General features: G+C 42.2%; 1 protein-coding gene across 1 annotated transcript in view; it reads right to left on the bottom strand.

The window, feature by feature from the left end:
• Window positions 1-678: 678 nt before the first annotated feature.
• Window positions 679-25,511, bottom strand: part of LOC308536248 (RPA-related protein RADX-like) — a 56,283-nt gene continuing 31,450 nt past the window's right edge. The window contains exons 11-14 of the mRNA XM_081115347.1: window positions 21,996-22,069; window positions 9,112-9,402; window positions 4,694-4,861; window positions 679-884 (exon numbers count right to left, since the gene is read on the bottom strand). Coding sequence (XP_080971473.1) covers window positions 754-884; window positions 4,694-4,861; window positions 9,112-9,402; window positions 21,996-22,069 — 664 coding nt within the window. The 3' untranslated portion in view covers window positions 679-753. The remainder of the gene's footprint in view (window positions 885-4,693; window positions 4,862-9,111; window positions 9,403-21,995; window positions 22,070-25,511) is intronic.

The raw sequence follows: 25,511 nt of genomic DNA, 5'->3' as shown, positions 1-25,511 counted from the left end.
AATATGAGCACCTAAAATGTTAATATGAGATAAAAATTTCACTATTTAAGCTCACATTACATGTACCCAAATTACAACTGAATACAGCAAAAATTTAGATACACAGTAGCCTCTGGTTTTAAAATAACAGACTGGTGAAAACATTTAGAAATTCAGATGATATGAAGTCACAATAGGGAGTGGAAAACCTTAAGACAATTTAATTCATTCACATTGCACAGCTGACTAAACTAAAGAATGGGGCAAGGAGACCATAACAATTGTTGTGCGCTTTTGAAAATGACAGAAACTACCTTAGTTGTAAGAAATGCAGATTGACCATTTTAGAAGCATTTAATCTTCAAATTAGCAACTCAAAACTTGCCATTATAGGTGAATAAAAGTTGCAGGATGTCAAATGTCTATGTAGTTACTCTTCTGAAGTCAAGATGCCCTATGCTGAGGCTTTAGAACAAATTTACACTTCACAAATAAGACAGTGAACATAAATTATTAAAAGTCAAGATAATAGTCATATCGAAGTAAGGTAAATTTTCTTGATACACAAAAATTTTTCTAATGACTGGTTCAGTAATGAACTTAAAATGAAGTCTGTTAACTCCAAATACAAGACTAACATTAAACTACTTAATAACTTGGGAGCTTATGTAATATTCTTGCAGAAAAACAGTTATCAAAATTACCAACAAAATGATAGACTATAATTAATGCATTGCCTTATTTAACAATCTGTAATAATTCCATTTGCTAATTTTAAGGAGCATTATCTGGTCTATAAATTTTATGTAAACAGACTTCTACATTGTTGTTACCCAAATTACAGATATCCAAGATACAGATGACATGCACTCTATCCAGTTTAGTTACTGCTTTTATAATATCACCTAAAAATAAAAAGCAGATGGTAAGTATTGTAAAATAATTAAATATTTACTTTTATTTAATATCACATAAACTGATATTTTTTCTTATAATATTAACCCTGTGCTTCATCTTCTTCCTCTTCACTCTAATTCATCACACACATTCATCAAAAGTATGCTGTTATAACTTCCACAGATAACAGTGAATACATCAAACAGATGCTGCCAGTAATGTCAAGATATGGGCTGGTACTTCAAAGCCATATTTAGTTATATTTATTTTTTATTTTTTATACTGGAGCAATGCAAATCTACATATTTTCAAGGCAATAAAAAGAAACTAGTTCATAAAAAATGTTTAAAGAGATGACACCAATGCTATACTATAAGGCACTGCATTACATTATTCTGTACTTATTTTTACCTGTCAGGTTGACCTTTCACTTTGGAAAAATTGGAGGAATGAAAAAGTTTTAAATCAGACAGATCTGAGTTCAAGTCCCAGCTGTTACCCATGCTAGTAAATCTGATTTTCAGTGTAATCATCTTTAAATATAGGAAAATAATATTCACATTGCAAGGTTCTTATTATTAGAGTTAGTCATAACTTATAAAAATGTTCAGGCACAGTGCATGGCACAAAGCTAAAGTGACACACTGTCAATAGGATTTTATATTAATCCTCACCTGAGGATATGTTTTTATTGATTTGAGAGAGGAAGGAAGGGAGAGCGAAACATCAATTGGTTGCCTCTCGCATGCACCCCAAATGGGGATCAAACCTGCAACCTAGGTATATGCTCTGACCAGGAATTGAACCCAAAACCTTTCAGTGTGTGGGATGATGTTCCAACCAACTGAGTCACCTGGCCAGGGCACATTATTAATAATCTTATGTGATGAAAAAGAAAATAAATCACCTCACTTTTGATTACCCTATCACTTTTCTTTTCTAGTGATTTTTGCCCTTCATCTCCCAAATATTAACCAGATATTTTCATGTGACGATGTTAGTGACTGTTGGAAGAATATTGGCACTAGAAACTAGTAGGTAGCTGAGAATTTTGCCTTGATATTCTTCAATAATAACATATACATATAGCAGGAAAAAAAGTGACAGAAATGGATATTGTATGAAGTAAGAAAATAAGTGTACGAATATTTAAAGTGCCTATTAGGGCACTAACTAAGGAATCTGGAATTTTTGGAAGTTTAAGGAGCTGCAATGTAAGAAGTAATACTGCAGGTCGACTAATAATCATTTCTAAAATAGACTGTGGGAAAATAAAAACCCCTCGTCACATAAAATTAGCTATTCATGTTCAGTTTACAGTAAGCGTTAATACCAAAAGCTACTTATTCATCAGGCACAGCTCTTAAGACTTGTTTAAAAACAACATACACTCAAGAGTTTCATCAGCATAGAAAGACCATAGATAATAAAGGCTTTCTTAAAATATAACTTAAATGTAATATCCTTATAAGCTCAATGAAACCTTCTAAAAACTTTACCACATGCTTAGGAAATAGAAATAACAAAAAAAAAGTGAATAAGGTAATCATGGACACATAATTTTATAGGTATATATAAATAATTTTGGTATATAGAAATAAGTTTGGCATTATGTAGTAGCCTAAACAGTTGGTTGAAGAGTTTCACTACTGGGATTACATATACTCCTAGCACTCCTCAAGGAGTTTATTGCATAGCACTTGAATAACTAAACGTTTATAAGAGAAAACAATTGTACTATGCTATGCTATGGAGGTATTAAAATTTCAGGCAATTATAAGGTGAAAGAATAAATCAGTGATGGCGAACCTATGACACGTGTGTCAGAGGTGACACGCGAACTCATTTTTTTGGTTGATTTTTCTTTGTTAAATGGCATTTAAATATATAAAATAAATATCAAAAATATAAATCTTTGTTTTACTATGGTTGCAAATACCAAAAAATTTCTATATGTGACACGGCACCAGAGTTAAGTTAGGGTTTTTCAAAATGCTGACACGCCGAGGTCAACAGGTTCGCCATCACTGGGATATATTGTCTCATCTGAGTTAAAAGGAGAGAAGATTAGAAATTTGCACTGCTCCCATGTACATACCACTTAGGTCCAATACTTACATTCAGAATCCTATCTAATAAAGAGGGAATATGCTAACTAACCCTCACACCAATGCAAAGATGGTGGCGCACACAGTCAATAAGGAGGAAATATGCAAATTGACTGCCCCACCCTCAACGGTGGCAGTGCCCACAGCCACAACATGGCTGGCAGGGGAGGGCAGTTGTGGGAAATCAGGCCAGTCAGGAGGGGAGGGCAGTTAGGGGCAACCAGGCCAGCAGGGGAGGGCAGATAGGGGCGACTGGGCAGGCAGGGGAGGGAGGGCAGTTGGGGGGGACTAGGCTGGCAGGAGAGAGCAGTTAGGGGCGACCTGGCCTGCAGGGGAGGGAAGTTGGGGGTGACTGGGCCGGCAGGGAAGGGAAGTTGGGGGTGACCGGGCCAGCAGGGGAGGGCAGTTAGGGGCGACTGGGCCGTCAGGGGAGCAGTTAGGCGATCAGGCTGGCAGGGGAGTGGTTAGGGGGTAATCAGGCTGGCAGGCATAAGTGGTTAGGGGCAATCAGGCAGGCAGGCAGGTGAGCAGTTGGGAGCCAGCAGTCCCGGATTGTGAGAGGGATGTCTGACTGCCGGTTTAGGCCCGATTCCACAGGGATCGGGCCTAAACCGGCAGTTGGACATCCCCGAGGGGTCCCAGATTGGAGAGAGTGCAGGCTGGGCTGAGGGACATCCCCTCCCTCAGTGCACAAATTTAGTGCACCAGGCCTCTAGTTGCATTATAAGAGAAAACCCTTGAGTTAAAAAAAAATTTTTTAGAGAGAGAGGAAGAGGGATGGAGAGATGAAAAAATCGACCAGGTGTTCCTGCACACCCCCTACTGGGGATCGAGCCTGAAACCTAGGCATGTGCCCTGACCAGGAATCAAACCAGGGACCTCTTGGTTTATAGGTGGACTCTCAACCACTGAGCAACACCAGCCAGGCTATAAGAGAACACAGTTAATGCTTGCCTGGAATAAAAACCATTAATCCATTCTATTTTGTTTAAAATATATATTTTCACCCTAGCCGGTTTGGCTCAGTGGATAGAGCATTGGCCTACAGACTCAAGGGTCCCAGGTTCGATTCCGGTCAAGGGCATGTACCTTGGTTGCGGGCATATCCCCAGTAGGGAGTGTGCAGGAGGCAGCTGATCGATGTTTCTCTCTCATCGATGTTTCTAACTCTCTATCCCTCTCCCTTTCTCTCTGTAAAAAATCAATAAAATATATTAAAAAAATAAAATATATATTTTCACTTATAAGTCTTGGGGTACATTTATAAAATAATTCTTCAAACTGTATTAAATGTTAAGGCTAAAATATTTATAGCAGGGGTGGGGAACCTTAAACCTTTTTTTCTTCCAAGGACTACTTGGATATTTATAACATCATTTATGGGCCAAACAAAATGATTAACTTAAAAATTATGTTGCTATGAAAAAAGCTCCTAGATTTATTGAATTTCTTGTCCCACCTGTGGTTTCCTTGGCAGGGCCAGACCTAATGATACACCTGGCAGACCAGACGGTCCCCACCTCTGCTTTATGTAAAAACATCTTAAGGTTAGGACTGTTTACAATATTTTTTTTCCTTTTTATTGAACATATTGGGGTGACACTGGCTAACAACACTAGACAGGTTTCAGGTGCACCATTCCACAAAACATGACCATTTACAATACTAATTTTATTTTCTGAATGAAAAGAGCACTGAGACGGTCATACCTGCAAGGGCTCTTGGACGTGGCATCCTCCCAGAATCAGTTACTTCCTGTGGATACACACAGCTGTAATTCATACAGGATAATAATGTGTCTATTTGAGGTGTTCGGATATCTTCTGGACAGTACAGGGGTAGAAATGCAACATCAATTGCTCTCTCGTGGTTCAGACCTTTAAAGAAAAATTACACTTTATTAAAGGTTAGTGGGTTAGTATATGGTGCTAATGAGGCCAAGTTGCTGATTTGATCCTAATATATGCCAAATAGCTTCACACCTATAAAAGACAGTTTGAGCCCTGGCTGGTGTGCTCAGTGGTTGGGGCATTGGTCCACACACTGAAGGGTTGAGGGTTTGATTCCCAGTCAAGGGCATGTGCTTGGGTTGCAGGTTCATTTCCCAGCCCGGGTCTGGGCATGTGTGGGAGGCAGCCAATTGATGTGCGATGTGTCTCTCACATTGATGATCTCTATTTCTCTCTCTCTCTCTCTCTCTCTCTCTCTCTCTCTCTCTCTCTCTCTCTCTCTCTCCCTTCCCTCCGTCCCTCCTCTCTCCTCCCTCCCTCCCTTCATTTCCTTCTCCCTCCCTTCCTCTCTCCCTCCCTCCCTCTCTCCCTCCCTCCTTTCCACTCTATCCTCAGGTGAGGATAAAAAAAAGACAGTTTGAAAACTGTGGCCTAAACTCTTAGCTGTGCAAACATTTATGAATACATGTTATTGGTTGAAAGAGGAGACAGTTCAGTGCAGTCTTTCACCACTGCTGGAAAAAAAATTTCAAAAAATTTTCTCTACTGATGAAAGGTTGAAGGTTAAAATCTTAATACGCAGAGAACAGCCTCGTCACATAAATGAAAACTTGTATAGTGCTTTCTTCATCATTCATGAGAAAACTATTGGTTCTCTCATTGCCATTTGGACTTAAGGATATACTGGTATGGTATGGTATGGTATGGTATGGTATGCACCATAATAACTAGGTCCAATCTGTCCTCAAATATATGTGTCAATAACTTACTCTTAGGGCTATAAGAGGCTGCAGTAGAAAAGAGGCTATAGGGGACCAACCAAACTGAATCCTGACCTACTACTGTCATCTTTTTACATGGGTCAATGTCAGTTAGGGTGGACAAAAGACTCCCTAGAGGCAAGGGTCTGAGCTGGGTACTAAAGGATGAATAGCTTTTAAGTAAACAGGAGGGTATTTCAGGCAGGGAATGGAGTAGCCAAAAGTATAGGCCAGAGTAAGGAGCCCATTGTGGCTGAAGCAAGGGTAAACACACAGAACAAAACTATATGAATTCTATCTAGTTACCCAAACCAGAAACCTGGGAGCTATCCGTAACTCCTCCCTTTCATTCTTCCATGATATGTGTCACAGGGTCCTATAGATTCTATGACCTTAATATCTCTCCTATTCATCCTTACAGAGATTCTTAACTATTTAGCATGATCCAATGATGTGTAAACAAAGTCCTTCCTGTTGAGTTGTGAACTAATCTAGAAATTCAAATCCATTATTTGCTTTTTATGGGCAAATGACACAAAATTCCATAGCTTTAAGGTAACATACGACTAAGGGCTAAAGATTTGTAGGGAATTACTAAAATTTGGTTTTCATAAACTAAAATAGCCATGATATCTAGAATTTACTGAGGATTCCAACTCAGTATTACAACAAGTATAGCTACCTCATGAAACTTAGCAATGCTGCAAAACCCTTGTAAATGTGCACATTCGGGTGTCTTATTTCCTTGATGCTAAGATTAAATTTAACTCTCAGATATAACTCTCATCAATTTAATAAGTATTTTATTTTACTTATTTATTTTCTTAAATATATTTTTATTGATTTCAGAGAGGAAGGGAGAGGGAGAGAGAGATAGAAACATCAATGATGAGAGGAAATCATTGATTGGCTGCCTTCTGCACACTCCCTACTGGGGATCGAGCCTGCAACCAGGGCATGGGCCCTTGACCAGAATCGAACCTGGGACCCTTCAGTCCACAGGCTGATGCTCTGTCCACTGAGCCAAAACACCTGGGGCTAATACGTATTTTAAATAAAAAGTAAACACTGCATTCAATGCTTCCATTGACCATAAAATGCAGTCCAACTTGCAAATGTGAAAGAAAATATGCTTTGAAATTGAGAAATATCTGAGATTGGAAATCCTGATATTTTCAGGAAGATAGTTTTATTATCAGCATGTCATTGATACTCCTTTCAGTTAATTCCTAAACTGTAAATGAAAGTGATTTAGATTCTATACTATTAATAATAATAGAGGCTGGTGCACAAAAATTCGTGCACTTGGGGGGGGTCCCTCAGCCTGGCCTGCATCCTCTCGCAGTCCAGGACCCCCAGGGGATGTCCACCTGCCAGTTTAGGCCCCCTCCCTGGGGGATCAGGCCTCAGCTGGCAGACAGACATCCCTCTGGCAGCCTGGGAGCCGCAGTCGGACATCCTTAGTGCCGCCAAGGAAGCCGGAGAGGCTCCCGCCACTGTTGCTGCGCTTGCAGCCATCAGCCTGTCAGCCCGGCTTGTGACTGAGTAGAGATCCCCTGTGGGAGCACACTGACCACCAGGGGACAGCTCCTGCATTGAGCATCTGCCCCCTGGTGGTCAGTGCATGTCATAGCCACCTGTCCTTCCCATTTGTTCTGCCTTCAGGGTCAATTAGCATACTATCCTTTTATTATATAGGATTTGTGAGTTCTTTGGTTAAAACTAGAATTCAGAGTTTTGTTAGAGAAATAAATAGGGTTTCTACATATGTTTGTTTTCTCTGTAATAGAAAACTAAGGAAACATAATTTTTATGGCCTGACTTCAACCTAGCCAGAAAGTAGGACTAGAAGATATCCAAATTTCTTTTAACTCTAGCAAAATATCTCACCAGGAAAAAATCCCTTTTTTCCCTTCTTGCCAGAAAGCAGACATAAAATTGATATCAAATTATAGAATTTTGGTTATTTCCAAGTACCTAGAAACACCTATTTTTTCTTTTCTTTTAAATATTCTGTTTTGTTTCATCCATACATGGCTTATTTTTTCCCTGTTAACCACTTTAACTCATTGAAAACAGGCAAGATATAAAACAGTATAGTTATAATATGAATTAAAAGTGGTTGGCAGAATGATAAATTTGCCTTCTTCACATTTGATTCTTGCTTTTATGTGGTGCATAGCAAAAGCCTCAAAGGTTTACAATTACTAGTAAGACAGCGGAGATGTTTAATGAACCAGTACCTTGTTAATAAGAAGAAAAATATTCAAATTATGTGTTTCCAGATGAACTCATTATTTCCATGGTTACTTTTTTGTGATATAAGGGAAATTGTTGCTGTAATATTTGTTTCCTAGATATAAAACTAAGATGGATAAACTTGACCCCAAAAGACGAAGTAATGCAGTCTAGTGAAAAAAAGAATCAGAAATTTATATGTAAGACTCCCTAACAGAGTGAATAGAAATTCACACTTTTCATAGATTATACACATGTATGTACATATTTATGTGTAAGAAGGTAGGGGAAGTGGGAATGGGAGAGAGTAAAGGAGAAAAAAGGAATCTTGATAAAGGTCAAGGTAATTCATTCCAGTAGTCCAGATATAAAAATCTATGAACTGCAGTTTCTTTCAGGCATTAAATTCATTTGCCAATGATTTTTCCTTATTCTTTCATTTTAAGGTAACAAGATCTTTCTTTAAAACACAAACAGAAATAAAATGTTTTCCTTGACTGAGATTAGCTCATGTTGGCTAAAATTTTATAATAGAAATGTTTTTGTGTACATTTTCACTCATTAAAAACAAACTTAAAAATAAATATACAAAAATATATTGGTTCCTTTACAATTTTATAAGTTCTGTAGCTACTTCTCTATTTTCAACAACCTGAGGAAATTACCTTATTTCCCTTATCAGACAGGGGATGTTTATTCAGTAGTTTCTTTCTGTTCAACCTGTGTTACTTGAGAATTTTATTTTCTTCAGGGCTAAACAGACTCCTGTTTATAGGAGCATCTATTGATTACTACCCTTTTCTCTTTAACCTACATTTTACCTTTCGATGGTTCAGATGCTCTGAGTAAGAGACAGAGAATATGGGTAAGAAAGTGGTGCCTAACAGAGAACAGAATCCGTTTTAGAAGTAGTCAGTCTGGGATGAGGAAAGTTCCCTAGGTTCCCAATCTTTTTCCCCCAAATACTTTCCAAAGACTTGCAATGTTTAAGAGCCCACAGTTAGAGCTTAATGTATTCTAGAAGTAGTGCTCTACTCCTTTGGTTTGAACCAAACAAGAGCACTCTTTGAGCTTAATTTTTTTTGTGAGGGCACTTAATTTTTTTTGAAGCAAAATACTATCATCTATATTGAAAATATGTTAAATGAATATATCCAAAGGGAAAAACAGTTGACTTACCAAGGATGGTTACTTTAAAATGTCCAAGACTTTGGGCACTCTTAAAATCACTAAGTTTTGGGGGCCTTTCTTCTGGTGCTATGTATTTTGCAGGCTGACAATTATACTGCTGAATAAGAAAATTTTTGTGTTCGAAATTAAATTTCCGTGGAATACTTTCAGGATAAAGAAATCCGTAACGTAGGTGCTCTCTTAAGCCAAACTGTTTCTCTCTCCACAGCTGACTTTCCCATATATGAGTTAGAGTTTTTCTGGCTTTCCATTTAATACCAGTGCTTGCACTTTCTCTACCTGTTAAAGACACAATAAAATAAACACAATTGACCTATAAATTAACCAAATCAAGCCATTTTCTACCAAAAAAAAGCAGATTAAAGAGAAATAGTTAACTTTAAAAATCTAACAACCACCTACAAAATGCAGATTGAATATCTAAAAGATATTTATTAAAGTGAGGAAAGAACAAAATTCACTTTCTAAATAAACTTTTACTCTAAAGTATTAAAAAGTAATATTGTTTTCTTTGCTAATGGCTTTATGGAGATTTGTTAATTATCTTCTTTATACTTTTTCTGTATTTTCTAAATGTTCATAAATAAACATATATTCCTTTTATATTCAGTGACAAGTTCAAGGTAAAACAAATTCGTGAGATTAATAACCTTTAGAGATGGGACCACCGCTCACTATTGGTGGAATTTAAGATTAAAACAATATTTTGTTCATCTTTGCTGAACAAAAAGTAGCCTGAACAAATACAAGACAGTCTTTTTCTCGGATATAACTCTCCTTCAAAAGGACCATTTATTTATGACACCTGTTTCAGATATAACTGACATATGGAAAACAGGAGGGAACTAAATTGAGATAAAAGATTGCTTCAATTCTGGATTGTTCTCTAACATCAAGTTAATTTATCATTTATGTACAGTTTGTCTAACACAGTTTCTAAGGCAGAATATAATACCTCCCCCACACATTATGACATTCATTCATTCAGCAAATAATTATTAAATACCTATTATGTACTAGACACTGTCCTAAGGAATTTTGTGAAATACGATTTTAATTGAATAATATACCCTGGAAACTGAAAATATTTGGTATAATCAGAAAAAAATAGATTTTGGAACAAGACCCTCATGTTGTCAGTTCTGCTAGCTGAGGAAAGCTGACAGCAACTCTGTTTCAAAGTTTACCATGGCTGCTGAATTGCTTCCATGTAGGCTGCTTATGCCTTGCTATTCATTATTACCCTAGCGTTAAAAAACACACACAACAACAACCTTGATGAGGCAGAAAAGAGCATCAACAGTAAGGTTTCAATTTGATTAGTATCTTATCTAATAAAAGAGAAACATGGTAATTGACGTACGACCGCTACCCTTCCCATTGGCTAATCAGGGCAATATGCAAATTAACTGCCTGCCAAGATGGTGGCCGGCAGCCAGGCAGCTTGAAACTCACATGAGGCATGCTTGCTTCAGTGACGGAGCACTCCAACGTTCCCCGCCTGCCTCTGAAGGCCTCTGAGCTGCAAGCAACTATGTAACAAACATAGAAGCTAAACAAAACCCCAGAAACCTGCCAGGCTTCAGCCAGCAGGATCGCAACATTGTAAGCAAAGGCCAGAAACCTACTTTCAGCAGCGGAGGCCTAAGAGCTGGAGCCAAGCCTCAAAGGTAAAGCTGGCCCAGAATAAAAAAGAAAAAAAGAAAAAAAGGAGCGGTTGGGAGCTTCAGTCACCCCCAGCCTGAAAACAGCCCTCAGCTCCTCACCCAGACTGGCCAGGCACCCCAGTGGGGACCCCCACCCTGAAGGGTGTGTGACCAGCTGCAAACAGCCATCAACCCCTCACCCAGGCTGGCCAGGCACCCCAGTGGGGACCCCCACCCTGATCCAGGACACCCTTCAGGGCAAACCAGCCAGCCCCACTCATGCACCAGGCCTCTACCCTATATAGTAAAAGGGTAATATGCCTCCCAGCACCGGGATCAGTGGAGCCGCGAGGCCTCCCAGCACCGGGATCAGCGTGACAGGGGGCAGCGCCCAAACCCCCTGATCGCCCTGCGGCTCTGTGTGTGACAGTGTCTGGCGCCCCAAACCCCTGATCAGCCCTGCTCTGTGTGTGACAGGGTGCGGTGCCCCAACCCCCCACCCCTCATGGGCCCTTCTCTGTGTGTGATGGGGTAGAGCCATAACCTCCCCATCGGCCCTGCCCTGAGTGTGAGAGTGGCGGCACCCCAACCCCCTGATCGGCCCTGCTCTGTGGGTGATAGAGGGTGGCACCCCAACCCCCTGATGGGCCCTGCTCTGTGAGTGACAGGGGGTGGCACTGCAACCTCCCCATCGACCCTGCCTTGAGTGTGACAGGGGATGGTACCCCAACCCCCCAATCGGCCCTACCCTGAGCGTTACTGAGGGTGGAATCACAACCTCCCGATTGCCCTGCTCTGTGTATGACAGGGGGCAGCGCCCCAACTCCACAATCGGCCCTGCTCTGAGCCCGACCAGGGGCTGCACCTAGGGTTTGGGCCTGCCCTCTGCCACCCGGGAGCAGGCCTAAGCCAGCAGGTCGTTATCTCCCGAGGGGTCCCAGACTGCGAGAGGGCACAGGCTGGGCTGAGGAACCCCCCTCCCCGCCAAGTGCACAAATTTTTGTCCACCGGGCCTCTAGTACTACTTTTCCTTACTAACTTTATTCCATATTCTTAGACTACTTTTTGGGTTACTTTTTAAAAAAATATTTGTATTGATTTCAGAGAGGAAGGGAGAAGGAGAAAGAGAGAGATAGAAACATCAATGATGGGAGTGAATCATTGATAGGCTGCCTCCAGCACACCCCTGACTAGGGATAGAGCCTGCAACCAGGGCATGTGCCCTTGACTGGAATCGAACTCGGGACCCTTCATTCGGCAGATCAATGCTCTATCCACTGAGCCAAATCAGCTACTTTTTGGTTTCTTAAAACTCACAAGAGACTTACTAAAATTTTATTACAAGGTAAAATACTAGATTAAATTATAATAAAAGATGAAGAAGATGAATATATACTTCTAACCAGGAATTTAAAATACTGAAATATTCCAAGACTCTTTAAACTCAAAATTCAGTTGATGAATTCATTTAACATCTCATAAAATGCTTGACAACAAAAATAATAAAATATTTAATCACACATGAAAAGGAAAGGAATCAATCAATGCCAACAGAAAAACTCAGTTAATAGTATTAGACTAAACTGAGAATTGGGCAATGATTTAATATTTTTACTTTCTAGAAATAAATCTCCCCTCCCCAAACTAATAAGTACATAATTAGAGCAGCAATAAGTAGCTACGACAATGTTCCAAGTTATATTGTGTGTTCATGATTGACTTGTTAAAAAATATAGCATGCAAAGAACAAGTTATAGGTTATTTCAATTTTTAAAATTGAATAATTACATTTACCTTATAAAAAATCCTGTGGTTGACCCTGGCAGGAATAACTCAAAATATTTTCTATGCCTATTTTCTTTTTTTAAAAATATATTTTATTGGTTTTTTACAGAGAGGAAAGGAGAGGGATAGAGAGTTAGAAACATCGATGGGAGAGAAACATCGATCAGCTGCCTCCCGCACACCCCCCACTAGGGATGTGCCCGCAACCAAGACACATGCCCTTGACCGGAATCGAACCTAGGACCCTTCAGTCCGCAGGCCAACGCTCTATCCAGTGAGCCAAACCGGTCAGGGCTATGCCTATTTTCTTTTTGTAGTGTTAATATTAAGGACTGGCAAGGTACAAATATTTATAGTAAGAATTCCTCTGAAAAATCATGCTTTTTATTTTTTAACTAGAGGCCCGGTGCACAAAAATTTGTGCACTCAGGTGGGTCCCTCAGCCCGCCCTGTGCCCTCTCGCAATCTGGGGCCCCTTGGGGGCCCCTTCCCCTGGCTGCTGGCACCAGTTTTTCTCCGGCGCCTGGAACCCAGGCCTTCGCTCTTCGCCAGGAGGGGCCCGCACAGTGGGCGAGGGCCTTAGCTCTTTTAAAAATACTTCTGAATGTTTGGTAAATAACCCTGTAGGAATCTACTTTCTGAAACATGTTGGTTGTTAAGGGCTGATTTGGGTAATCAACAAAATGTATGTTAAAACCCTAATTCCCAGAACCTCAGAATGTACCTGTATATAGAGATAAGATCTTTAAAGAGGGGATTACATTAAATGGAGGCAGTTCCAGTGGGACCCTTAGCCCATCTCACTGAAGTCCTTATCAGAAGAGGAATGTTGGGGTCCTGCCTCAGCAGATCCAGGGGTTCCCAAAGGTGTGGATGGAGTCGGCGAAGAAGGAATGACACAGAGGCAGCGTTCAGGTGATCATCATAGCCAGGTTCTCTTTTTATTGTCCAGTGACATCTGTATTTATACTATTTGATCCTATAAGCATGCCTCTATAAGCTTTTTTTTTTGCCGAGGAGAGCATGGGGTTCATTTATTGGGGGGTCAGTCAAAGGGGGAGCTGGCTAGGGTGGGGTAGGGCAGCTACTTGTCTGGCCCCCGAGAAACCCAACTTGAGTCCAGAGCCTCGACTGCTTTGAAGCCAAAGTCTTCCTCCACCTTTATCTGCATGGGGGCCAGCTCCGGAGTCAGCGGGACTCCTGCCCAGCCCCATTCTGGTGGCACTCGCAGCCTCTTCCAACTGCTGGGCCCCTCGCTAGGGGCCGGGCTGCTGGCTTCTGTGGGCACTGGCGTCCTCCTGGGCGGGGACAGCCCCTCTTTCTCTGGAGGCTCGTTCTCAGCCTTGCCTGGGGTGGGGGCGTCTGTGCCCTGGCTGCCCTCGTCCTCCAGTAAGATGGTGAACTGGCTGGCCCGGTCTTAAGCTCGCTCTCCAGTATGTGACCACCTTTAGCGGAGGCAGCGCCAGCTCCCAGCCGGGAAGTGCTGACAACTCCTCAAAGCCCACGGCTGCCATGGACCCCTCTCTCTGCTCCAGCTCCATTTCTCCCTGGCTCCTGGCGCAGAACTTCCAACCTTGCAAGCCTCTAGTTTAAAGTGGCTTGCAAAACTATAGCCCATCCTCACAGCCAGGCACCCAGGCCTGGCTGCTAAGCCCCCTGGGAGTTGTAGTTCTTTATTTCCGGCTTGCCTCCCTCGCCCCACCCCCAGCCCAGTCCCAACTGAAAGGCCCTGCTGGCTGGTCTAACCCTGTGGCCAGGCATCTGAGTCACCTGGGGTCTTTATTCCTGTCCCGAAACCATGCCATCTGACCATGGAGACTCTTCTCTTGGGAAGCCCCTGGGTCGCCTTCCGGGTCTCCTCAGCCCAGGCACTGGATTGCGTGCCCCAGCAGCAAGGCAGCCCTGGTGCCTGGGTCTACTTCTGGGTCTCCTGCTGGGGCCTGGCGGCGTCGCCCCTGGGGTCCAGCTGGTGTCCCCAGGCAGCTATGCAGCCTGGCCTCTGGCCCTGCCTCTGGGTGTTCTTCCATCACTGGTGATCAGTGATCTGAGAAGCCAGGCGGGGCAGGGAAGAGGCAGACATCCGCCTCTTCCCTGCCCCACCCAGCTTCTCTGATTAGGAACCCGGAAAAGGCGTCCAGGTTCTCCTATCACAGAAGCCTGCAAAGGCGGCCTGGCTTCGCCAAGCAAAGGCAGCTCGGTTCTCTGGCCCTTGGCTGCCACCTGGGTTTCCAATTGCAGTCAGTAGCAAGTGGCTTCTTCCCTCCTTCCCCTTTCACCTCCCAGCATTGCACCTATGTATGCAAATTAACTGCCATCTTTGTTGGCGGTTAACCACCATCTTGGCTGGCAGTTAATTTGCATATCGCCCTGATCAGCCAATGGGAAGGGTAGCGGTCGTACGCTAATTACCATGTTTCTCTTTTATTAGATAGGATTTAGTAACTTGGACTGTAATTACCTATCCCAATTATATGTTCATAATCAATACAAATGTGTACAAATTTAATAAAAGAGGTATTTGTAGACACTGGTTATCAACAGCAATATATATATTTTTTTAATTTATTGCTTACAGTCTTACAAAGGGTATTACATATGTGTCCCTTTTTTTCCCCCTGCCCCTGACAAACCCCTGGCCTGCCCTACCCCCCAGTGTCTTATGTCCATTGGTTATGCTTATATGCATGCATACAAGTTCTTTGGTTGATCTCTTACCCCCCTCCCTCCTGCCCCCCACCCCTCCCTGGCCTTCCCGCTGCAGTTTGACAATCTGTTTGAGGCTGCTCTGCCTCTGTATCTATTATTGTTCAAAAGTTTATAATGGTCTCTATTATCCATGAATGAGTGAGATCATGTGGTATTTTTCCTTCATTGACTGGCTTATTTCACTTAGCATAATGCTCTCCAGTTCCAGCCATGCCGTTGCAAATGGTAAGAGTTCCTTCTTTTTTACAACAACAGCAATATTTTAAAGGTAATAATTAGGAAGCAGACCAAATACATCTAGAGTTCAGGTTTTTCTAAAAATAACAGTATGAACTAGAATTCTTTTATTTTTAGCTTGAATACTGTTAAAATTTCCATGAGAAACATATTATTTTTTTAATGCTTTTATAGAGTTTAGAGAGAGAGGAAGAGAGAGGGATAGATAGGTAGATAAAAACATTGATGAGAGAGAAACATCTATCAGTTGCCTCCCGTATGCCTTCTCCTGGAGATTGAGCCTTCCTGACTGGGAATCAAACAGGTGACCTCTTGGTTCGTGGGTTGACACTCAACCACAGAGCAACATAGGCCAGGCCACATTATGTTTTTAAGCCTAATGCATGTTTACAAGACAGGTTAATTATCTAAAATAATTATACTTTTGTGTAAATATATACGATTATATAATGTAATTATAATGATCACTATTATTGTAATGATTCATTTTACCCTTCTTTCTGTTGAGAACAAATTCATAGTTAAGTGAGGAAAATATTCAGGGGAAGACCACATTTAGGTTGTGAGGTAAAAAAGGACACAGTATAAATGATTGCATGTAGGAATGGTGACTGTTTTTAATTCATAAAACCTACTCTGAGGATGTCATTATGTAAATAAGAGTTATAGGCATAGGTGTATGGAGGCATGGGAGAGGGAGAAGAACTATTTTCATTTCCTCTTCCTCTCTTGGTTCAACTGACTTCACCCTGGAACAAGATCTATAAGGCTAGAAAAGAATAAGATAGTCTAGTCCAGCCGTGGGCAAACTATGGCCCGCGGGCCGGATCCGGCCAGTTTGAAATGAATAAAACTAAAAAAAAAAAAGACCGTACCCTTTTATGTAATGATGTTTACTTTGAATTTATATGAGTTCACACAAAAACTCCATCCATGCTTTTGTTATGGCCCTCCGGTCCAGTTTAAGAACCCATTGTGGCCCTCGTCAAAGAGTTTGCCCACCCCTGGTCTAGTCAGTGATAAGTTCTATAATTAGTAGCAAATATATAACAGACTTTTTAAAGAGTTGTGTAAGTCAGAGGTTACCTGCAATGTCTTGTATTTCAGTAGCACTGTTTTTGTTTATTGTTAATGTTCAATGTATGTTTTATCTATTTATCTAAGTTATCAGATATAAGTGATAAAATGTTCAACTTTGTAGCCTTAAAAAAACCCAGCACTATAAGTCCACACTCACAAACTAATTATATATTCACAAACGAGTGTCTTTTGGATAGTAACTTCCAAAACTATTATGAAACACTAGAGGCCCGGTGTACAAAAATTTGTGCACTAGTGGGGGGGGGGCCCGTCAGCCTGGCCTGTGCCCTCTCACAGTCTGGGACCCCTCAGGGGATGTCCACCTGCTGGCTTAGGCCCGCTCCCTGGGGGATTGTGCCTAAGCTGGCAGGCAGACATCACTCTGGCAGCCCAGGAGCCCTTGGGGGATGTCAACTTGCCAGCGAGGAGCAGGCCTGAGCTGCAGTCAGACATCCATAGCACTGCTGAGGAGGCGGGAGAGGCTCCCACCACCACCTCTGTACTGGCAGCCATCAACCTGGCTTGTGGTTGAGCAGAGCTCCCCCTGTGGGAGTGCACTGACCACCAGGGGGCAGCTCCTGCATTGAGCGTCTGCCCCCTGGTGGTCAGTGTGTGTCATAGTGACCAGTCATTCCCAGTGGTTCTGCTGTTAGGGTCAATTTGCATATTACCCTTTAATTATATAGGATAGAGGCCTGGTGCATGGGTGGGGGGAGGCTGGTTTGCCGTGAAGGGTGTCCCAGATCAGGGTGGGGGTCCCGCTGGGGTGCCTGGCCAGCCTGGGTGAGGGGCTGAAGGCCGTTTTCAGACTGGTCACAACCCCTTCAGGGTAGGGGTCCCTGCTGGAGTGCCTGGCCAGCCTGGGTGAGGGGCTGAGGTCCATTTTAAGGCTGGCCACCCCACCATTCAGGGTGGGGGGTCCTGCTGGGGTGCCTGGTCAGTCTGGGTGAGGGGATGATGGCTGTCTGCAGGCTGGCCATGGCCCCCAGCCACCCAAGTCCCTGGTGGAGGCTGGCTGGGAGTAGGTATCTGGGATTTATTTATCTTCTATAATTGAAACTTTGTTGCCTTGATCAGAGGCCACAGCTGGCCAGGGCAGGCGGATGCTTGGCTTCCTGCATCACCGGGGCAACCAAGCCTCCTGCTTGCTCCAGCTCTGTGGCTACCGGCCGCCATCTTGGTTGGTTTAATTTGCACATAGTCACTCTGATTGGCTGGTGGGCGTGGCTTAGGGCATATTCGAGGTGTGGTCAATTTGCATGTTTCTCTTCTATTAGATTAGATAGTTCGGAATACATTAGTAACCATGTTAACACACATAAAACTAATTCATTCATTCAAATTGCAATATAGTAAACAAATGGGACTACATCAAACTCAAAAGCTGCACAGAAAAGGAAACCATCAACAAGATGAAAATTCAAGCTATTGAATAGGAGAAAATAATTGCAAATCATATGAGGGGTTAACGTCCAAAATATCTAAATAACTTATTCAACTTAATAGCAAACCCTCCCCCCAAAACAATCTGATTTAAAAATGGACAGAGGATCTGAACGGACATTTTTCCAAAGAAGACATACATATGGCCAACAGGTACATAGAAAGGGTCTCAACATCACTAATCATCATGGAAATGCACATGAAAAACATAATGAGATATCACCTCACACTTAGAATCGCTATTATAAGAAATACAAGAAATTACAAGTGTTGTTGAGGATGTAGAGAAAAGGGAATCCTTGCACACTGTTGGTGGGAATGTAAATTGGTGCAGGGTCCTCAGAAAAGTAAAAACAGAACTACTGCATGATTCAGCAAATCCACTTCTGGGTATTACTCCAAAGAAAACAAAAACACTAACTTGAAAAGGTAGGTGCACCTCTATGTCTATTGTGGCATTATTTACAACTAGTGGCCAGTGCATGAAATTTGTGCATGGGTAGTGTCCCAAGGCCTGGCCGGTGATAATCAATAATTTGAAGATATTATTCTATTGTCTAAGGCATCTATTATTGCTGATAAGAAATCTTCCAACCTAATTATATTTCATTTGTAAAAAATATATAGTTTCTTTCTGATAGTTTTTTAAGATATTTACTATCTTTGATTCTTTGCACTTCACCATGATATGTTTGGGTATAGATTTATTTAATATTTCTGCTCAGAATTCACTGTGACCCTTTAATCTAATGATTCATATGTATCTTTAATTTTGAAAAAGTACCTCTCCAAATATTGCTTCTTCCTGATTATCCATATTCTGTCCTCCTGAAAATTTTATTTGATATAAATTGGACCTTCTCACCCTATGTACCACATCTCTCAACTTCTTTCTTACTTTCCCAATCCCTTTTATGATTTCCTCTGTAGCTATCTTCCAAATGCATCAATTATCTTTTTATCTGAATCCACTTACTCTTCAACCCATCCTGTATAATAAAAGCCTAATATGTTAAGTGGCCAGTCGGCCGGTCAGCTGTTCAACCAATCAAAGCATAATATGCTAATGATATGCTATGACTGCTCAACTGCTTGCTATGACATGCACTGACCACCAGGGGGCAGACAGTCAACGAGTTGCTATAATGTGCACTGATCACCAGGGGGCAGATGTTCGACCAGTAGGTTAGATTGTTGCTGGCTGGGGTCCCGCCGATCAGGACTGAGTGAGATGGGCTGGACATGCCCTGGAGCCCTCTTGAGGTCCCTCCCCAGCTGGCCAACTTCCCGCATCCCTCCCTGGCACCAATCATGCACCAGTGGAGTCTCTCAGCCTGGCCTGTGTCCTTTCACAATCTGGGACCCCTCAGAGGATGTTGGAGAGCCGGTTTTGGCTCGATCCCCCAGGCCAGGCTGAGGGATCCCACTGGTGCATGAATTTGTGCACCGGGCCTCTAGTCACATATATAGTTGTCTTGGGATTCCAATATGCCAGTTCTTTTTCATATTGATCAGTTCCTGACTTATGATTTCTATTCATTTAACCTTTTAAACACATTTATTTAAAGTGCCCTTCTAATTAATCTACTATTTCTAGTTTTTGAGGTATAAAATATCCCACATAGTACATCTAGTCACATTGTCTCAAAGTAGTTCATTTCCTTGGGAAGTCTGTAATTTTTTAAACTATGAATTCATTTTCTATAGACGTTTTCCAAGGGAGTCTCAAATGCTATCTAATCTAATAATAGACAAACATGGTAATTGACCGTACCTTCGCTATGCCGCCCATTGGCGAATCAGTGCGATATGCAAATTAACCGCCAAAAGGTGGCAGCTAATTTGCATACTGCAGGCAGGGCGGGCCAGTACATGCCGCCATCTGGGCCCCCATGTGCCGCCTAAGCCCCGCCCCCAGCCGGGACCCCCATGTGCAGCCCTGGATGGGCAGAACCCCCTCTACCTCTGGCCATCACCACACTGTTGTATGTGTTCCCATGTTAAAGGGCCCCCAGCGGGGACCCCTGTGTGTAGCCCTGGGCAGAGGGGCTTGGCAGAGCAAATGGGCCGCCTAAGCCCCACCCCCATCCGGGACCCCCATGTGCAGCCCTGGGCAGGTGGGACCCCAGTCTGCGGCCCTGGGGTGGCGGGGCTTGGTGGAGTGAACGCGCCACCTAAGCCCCACCCCCATCCGGGACCCCCGTGTGCAGCCCTGGGCAGACGGGACCCCCATCTGTGGGCCTGGGTGGAGGGGCTTGGCAGCGCAATCAGCCCGAGGAAGCCCTATTCTTGCAGGAATCCTCCTACAATGGGCTTCTAGTCCTATATAATAAAAGCCTAATATGCTATGTGTCCGACAGTTCAACCAGTCACTGTGATGTGTACTGACCACCAGGGGGCAGATGCTCTGACCAGTAGGTTAGCTTGCTGCTGGGGTCCGACCGATCGGGACTGGGCGAGTCGGGCTGGACACACCCTGGAGCCCTCTGGTAGTCCCTCCCTGGCCCTGATCATGCACCGGTGGGGTCACTCGGCCTGGCCTGTGCCCTCTCACAATCCAGGACCCCTCTGGGGATGTCGCAGAGCCAGTTTCAGCCCGATCCCCACAGGCCAGGCTGAGGGAACCCACCAGTGCACGAATCTGTGCACTGAGCCACTAGTAGGTTATAAGAAGCCTCCCTTTAAGACAGTTTCACATTCACCTTTGTCAAGACCTTAGGGGTTTCATTGATTTTGGATCAGATATTAGTGTTAATTCTTTAGCACAGTTTCTTCATCATTTCAGTCATCTGAACTGTGACCATACTTACATACTGCAGAGTCCTGGGATTCCAAATTTTTCCCACTCATTGTCCAGGGGATACAGGGAGCTTTTTAATACTTTCCCAAGTTAAAGGGCATAATTTCATTGGTCATCCACAACCTTCCAACTTTATTTTAGTTCTAATTCACATAAAAGGAGGCATGTGGTCTGGACTTCCCTTTCCATGTTGTTTATATACTTCAATCTATAATCGTTTAGGCCTTCATCTACTTTTGAAATGCCCATTAGCAGTTTTAGTTTTAGCTCCTACTCACTACTAATTTTAAATTCTTTTGTTTCTAGCACATAGGTGTTTTTCATTCTTGTTTGAAGCTTGGTTATATATTTATATTATAATGATTTCCCTTTTATTTATGTTTATTGTGGGATACAGACTTCAGATACGTTTGTGCATTCTTTTTGTATTGTTGACACTATTACAGATGTCCCCCACTTGCTCCCCACCTTTACTCATCTCCACCCAACCCTTGCACCTCTACCTCTGGCCATCACCACACTGTTGTATGTGTCCACTGGTTATGAATATCTTTTGTGAATTCTTAATTTGCCAGAAGGACTAGAGGTCAATCCCAAAATAAGAATAATTCAAAAAGCAAGAAGGACATAAAATGATAAAAAGTCTAGTCCAGAGAGATGACCCCATATAAAATCTGATTTAAACTAAATCACTCTAAGGTTATCTTTCCAGAACTAAATTACTTTACTAAATTACTTCAGAAATGAACCCCAAATTCAAAACAGTCAACCCAATAGCTAAGAAAGAAACTTTAACAATATTTTAAGCTTTACCTGTACTTATTGTCAAATTAAAATTAAACTTTCTACTTATTCTTCTGATAATTAAAAATAGTACATTTGAAGGTATATGCTACTAAAGAAGCAAACTGATAAGTATAAGTTTGTTCATATTTACTTTCACTTTGGTGATACCACAATATTGTTCTAAATTGGGACCAGTGTTTTTGACAAGGACCTATACTAATATAAATGAAAACCAGCAACAAAAATAACTAGCTATGTATCTTTTTAGAATACTTATATTATGCTAGTGGCAGGCATGGCACAAAAATGCAGAATCAAATAGTGACCTTTATATAACAGTGTTCCATAAATATTTCATTAATACTACTACTAATAATAAAGCAACATACGTTGGAAGATACTTGGTGTGTCTGGTATATTTTCTCTTGTTTGTGCAGAAGTTTCTGGCTGAGGTACAGGAACTCTACAAAAGATGAAATGAGAATAACCAATAGTTATAAAGAGACTTGAATAGAAAAATTAATTGGTCCACACAGAATTTTTTCTAGTTCAATAAATTCAGAAAATATGTACGTTTATTTTCTTAAAATGATGCATTAAAATGTAAGAACAATACATTCAAATGATGAACAAATATCCATATACTGTATAACAATTCAAATGCTGCAATAGATTGAAATATTCTTTTAAGGATTATTCCACAAAAGGAAGTATTCAATTTTATTAAATATCAACTAAAGATAGCTATATACTTCATATGATAGGAATTTAAAAATTAGTTCTATGGCCTATTTTCATGTTTGCTTTGTTCAAATATTCTAGAAAAGTATTTGGCCTAACTCTCCAATATTTATGCTTTTCTTTCTGCCCCTTTTCCTTTGCTTAACTCTTATCCTTCAACATTTACCTCAGGCATTATCCTATATAATAGATGCCTAATATGCTAAGTGTCCAGTCATCCAGTGACTGATGGACTGTTCAATCAATCAAAGCATAATATGCTAATGATATGCTATGGTTGCTCAACCACTTGCTATGATGTGCATTGACCACCAGGGGGGAGATGCTCTGACCAGTAGGTTAGCTTGCTGCTGGGACCTGGCCGATCAGGACTGAGTGAGATGGGCCAGACATGCCCTGGAACCCTCTCTCGGCCCCTCCCTGGACCTGATCATGCACTGGTGGGGTCTCACGGTCTGGCCTCTGCCCTTTCACAATCCAGGACCCCTTGGGGGATGTCAGAGAGCTGGTTTTGGCCCGATACTGCAGGCCACTCCCTTTGGGAAGGCGCCAGACACACGCTCATGGCTGGCGAGCACTGCTGTGGTGACAGGAGCCTCTCCCAATCGGGACTGATTAGGCATAAGCCCATGGCAGGTGCAGTGGGGCTGGGATGAGTGGGAGCGGCAGGTAGGAGCTGCAGTCAGTACTGGACTATGGGTTTTGGTCCAATCCCCACAGGCCACCCCGAGGGAGACCCCACTCATGCACGAATTTGTGTACCAGGCCTCTAGTTTCCTATAAGAAGCTATGCTTGATCTCTAGTCAAGGCTCACTGCTCCTTGTGTATGCTCTCATAGCACCATGAAAAAACTTCTATTATAGTATTCATCGCACTATATTAAAATCAGTTTATAGGTTTGTCTCTTCCACCTGATTCTCTTATAAGTTCTGCTTAAAGTGTTACAAAAGTATAAACTACATTTTATTTTTGTATCACCACATATTATCTTCTCACTAACTGTTTATTGAACTGAAATGAAATGAATGGAGGAAAGGGGAAGCATTTTATTTTGCAGCTGAGGAGAAGCCTGCTTTTATAAGGAAATATTTCCACCTTATGGGTTTTTAGCATATTTCTGCGATCAGATTTTTCTATTGTATTTCCAACACTAAAAGCATGAAAATCAGAATTGTCATGTTGTAGAATGCCACATAATCAACTTCATATGATAGGAATTCATACTTCATATGATAGGAATTTAAAAATTAGTTCTATGGCCTCTTTTATAATGTCAAGTTATTAATGAACTAAAAAGAAGTCATTTTCATGAAAAAAGACCAATCCTATATAATAAAAGGTTAATATGCAAATTGGCCCCTCGAACAGGAGTTTGACTGGGAGTTTGACCAGGGGGTGGGGCTGGCTGGCCAACTGCCTGCAGCCCCTCCCCTCAGCTGGCCCTGTCCCAAATCACCACCCACCCCAATCGGTGCGGGCCGGCCAGACCTCACCAATGCACAAATTCGTGCACTGGGCCTCTAGTCTACTTATATAAAAAACCATGGGTGGTGTCCATCACATCCAGAAGAACCGCCGCAACCAAGCAGAAGGAAATCAGTCCTGCAGGGGTTGTCTTGGAAACGGCTGCACCCTTTCACAAGCTGTTTCCTGTAAGGGCGGGGTTTGAGGCAGGAACCCACCCTGGGAGCATGGAGGCAGAACTTTCTAAAGTGTGCCGCATGCCAACATGGCCAGGGGTAAACCTGAGTGGGGGCGGCAGAAAGGCTTAGAAAAGACAGACAAGACAATGAAAGCCAGGTCTCGGTGGGATGCTGCTTCTCTGAGAGACAGCGACCATGCCCACAGCCATGCCTTTATTTTATAGCAGATGCTATGAGGCAAAGTAAGGGCGTGACCAAGATGTTTACAACATTCTCCTGGGTTTCAATCCTACCTAACTAAATGCACCTGAACTCTATCAAGCCCACATCACTCAGGCAAGTGGGGCCACGTGTTCGGACCATAGGTTCAAGCTTACAACTATAGCTGTTGGCTATAATTGTGCTCGGAGGGCCCTGCCCTACAAGCTGGGACTGCATGTGGAAATGAGAGCATTGTGCCCTCTCATCAGTCCAAGGCTTGAACCTGTCCAAAACACTGTAGCGGTTCCCCACAATAAAGTTTTAATTCTGTTTCTTTGTTACTAATGTTGTGGCCCCACCCCATAACAAAGAAACAGCTTCTGGAGGATGAGGCCCAGGAATCAGGATTTTAAAAAGATTCCCTGGTGATTCTAATGTGCAGCCAAGGTTGAGAACCACTGCTATAGATAATATTAAAAATATATCTAAACGTGCAATTCTTTGTCCAAAAAATGAGCATGTTCAAAAATTAAATGAAGAAAATTTGGATATCCTCGATGGAGATTTTCACACATATTTGAGTGATGATTCCATTGATTCCACAGATGATGCTGAAAAGCAAAATTTTCCCATCGAATTTCTTAATAGTATTATTCCTTCGGGAATGCTGTGTCATAAATTAAAATTGAAAGTGGGTGCAATCATCATGCTATTGAGAAATCTCAACAGTAAATGTGGTCTTTGTAATGGTACCAGATTTATTATCAAAAGATTACGACCTAACATTATCAAAGCTGAAGTATTAATAGGATCTTCAGAGGGAGAGGCTGTTCTGGTTCCAAGAATTAATTTGTCCCCATCTGACAATGGCCTCCCTTTTAAATTGATTGGACAACAGTTTACCGTGAAGCCAGCATTTGTGATGACAGTTAATAAATCACAAGGACAGCCCTAACCGGTTTGGCTCAGTGAATAGAGCATCAGCCTGCGGACTCAAGGGTCCCAGGTTCGATTCTGGTCAAGGGCATGTACCTTGGTTGCGGGCACATCCCCAGTAGGGAGTGAGCAGGAGGCAGCTGATCAATGTTTCTCTCTCATGGATGTTTCTAACTCTCTATCCCTCTCCCTTCCTCTCTGTAAAAAAATCAATAAAATATATTAAAAAATAAAAATAAATAAATCACAAGGACAAACTCTAGACAAAGTAGGCATATTCCTACCTGAACTTGTTTTTGCACATGGTCAGTTATATGTTGCTTTCTCTCGACTTTGAAGAGCATGTGATGTTACAGTTAAAGTTCTAAATACTTCATCACAAG

This window comes from Myotis nattereri, assembly GCF_964212035.1.
Source record: "Myotis nattereri genome assembly, chromosome: X".
In the NCBI taxonomy this organism is placed as follows: Eukaryota; Metazoa; Chordata; class Mammalia; order Chiroptera; family Vespertilionidae; genus Myotis; species Myotis nattereri.
Note: the sequence above shows the minus strand (reverse complement) of the source record. Positions and strands in the feature narration are given on the sequence as shown.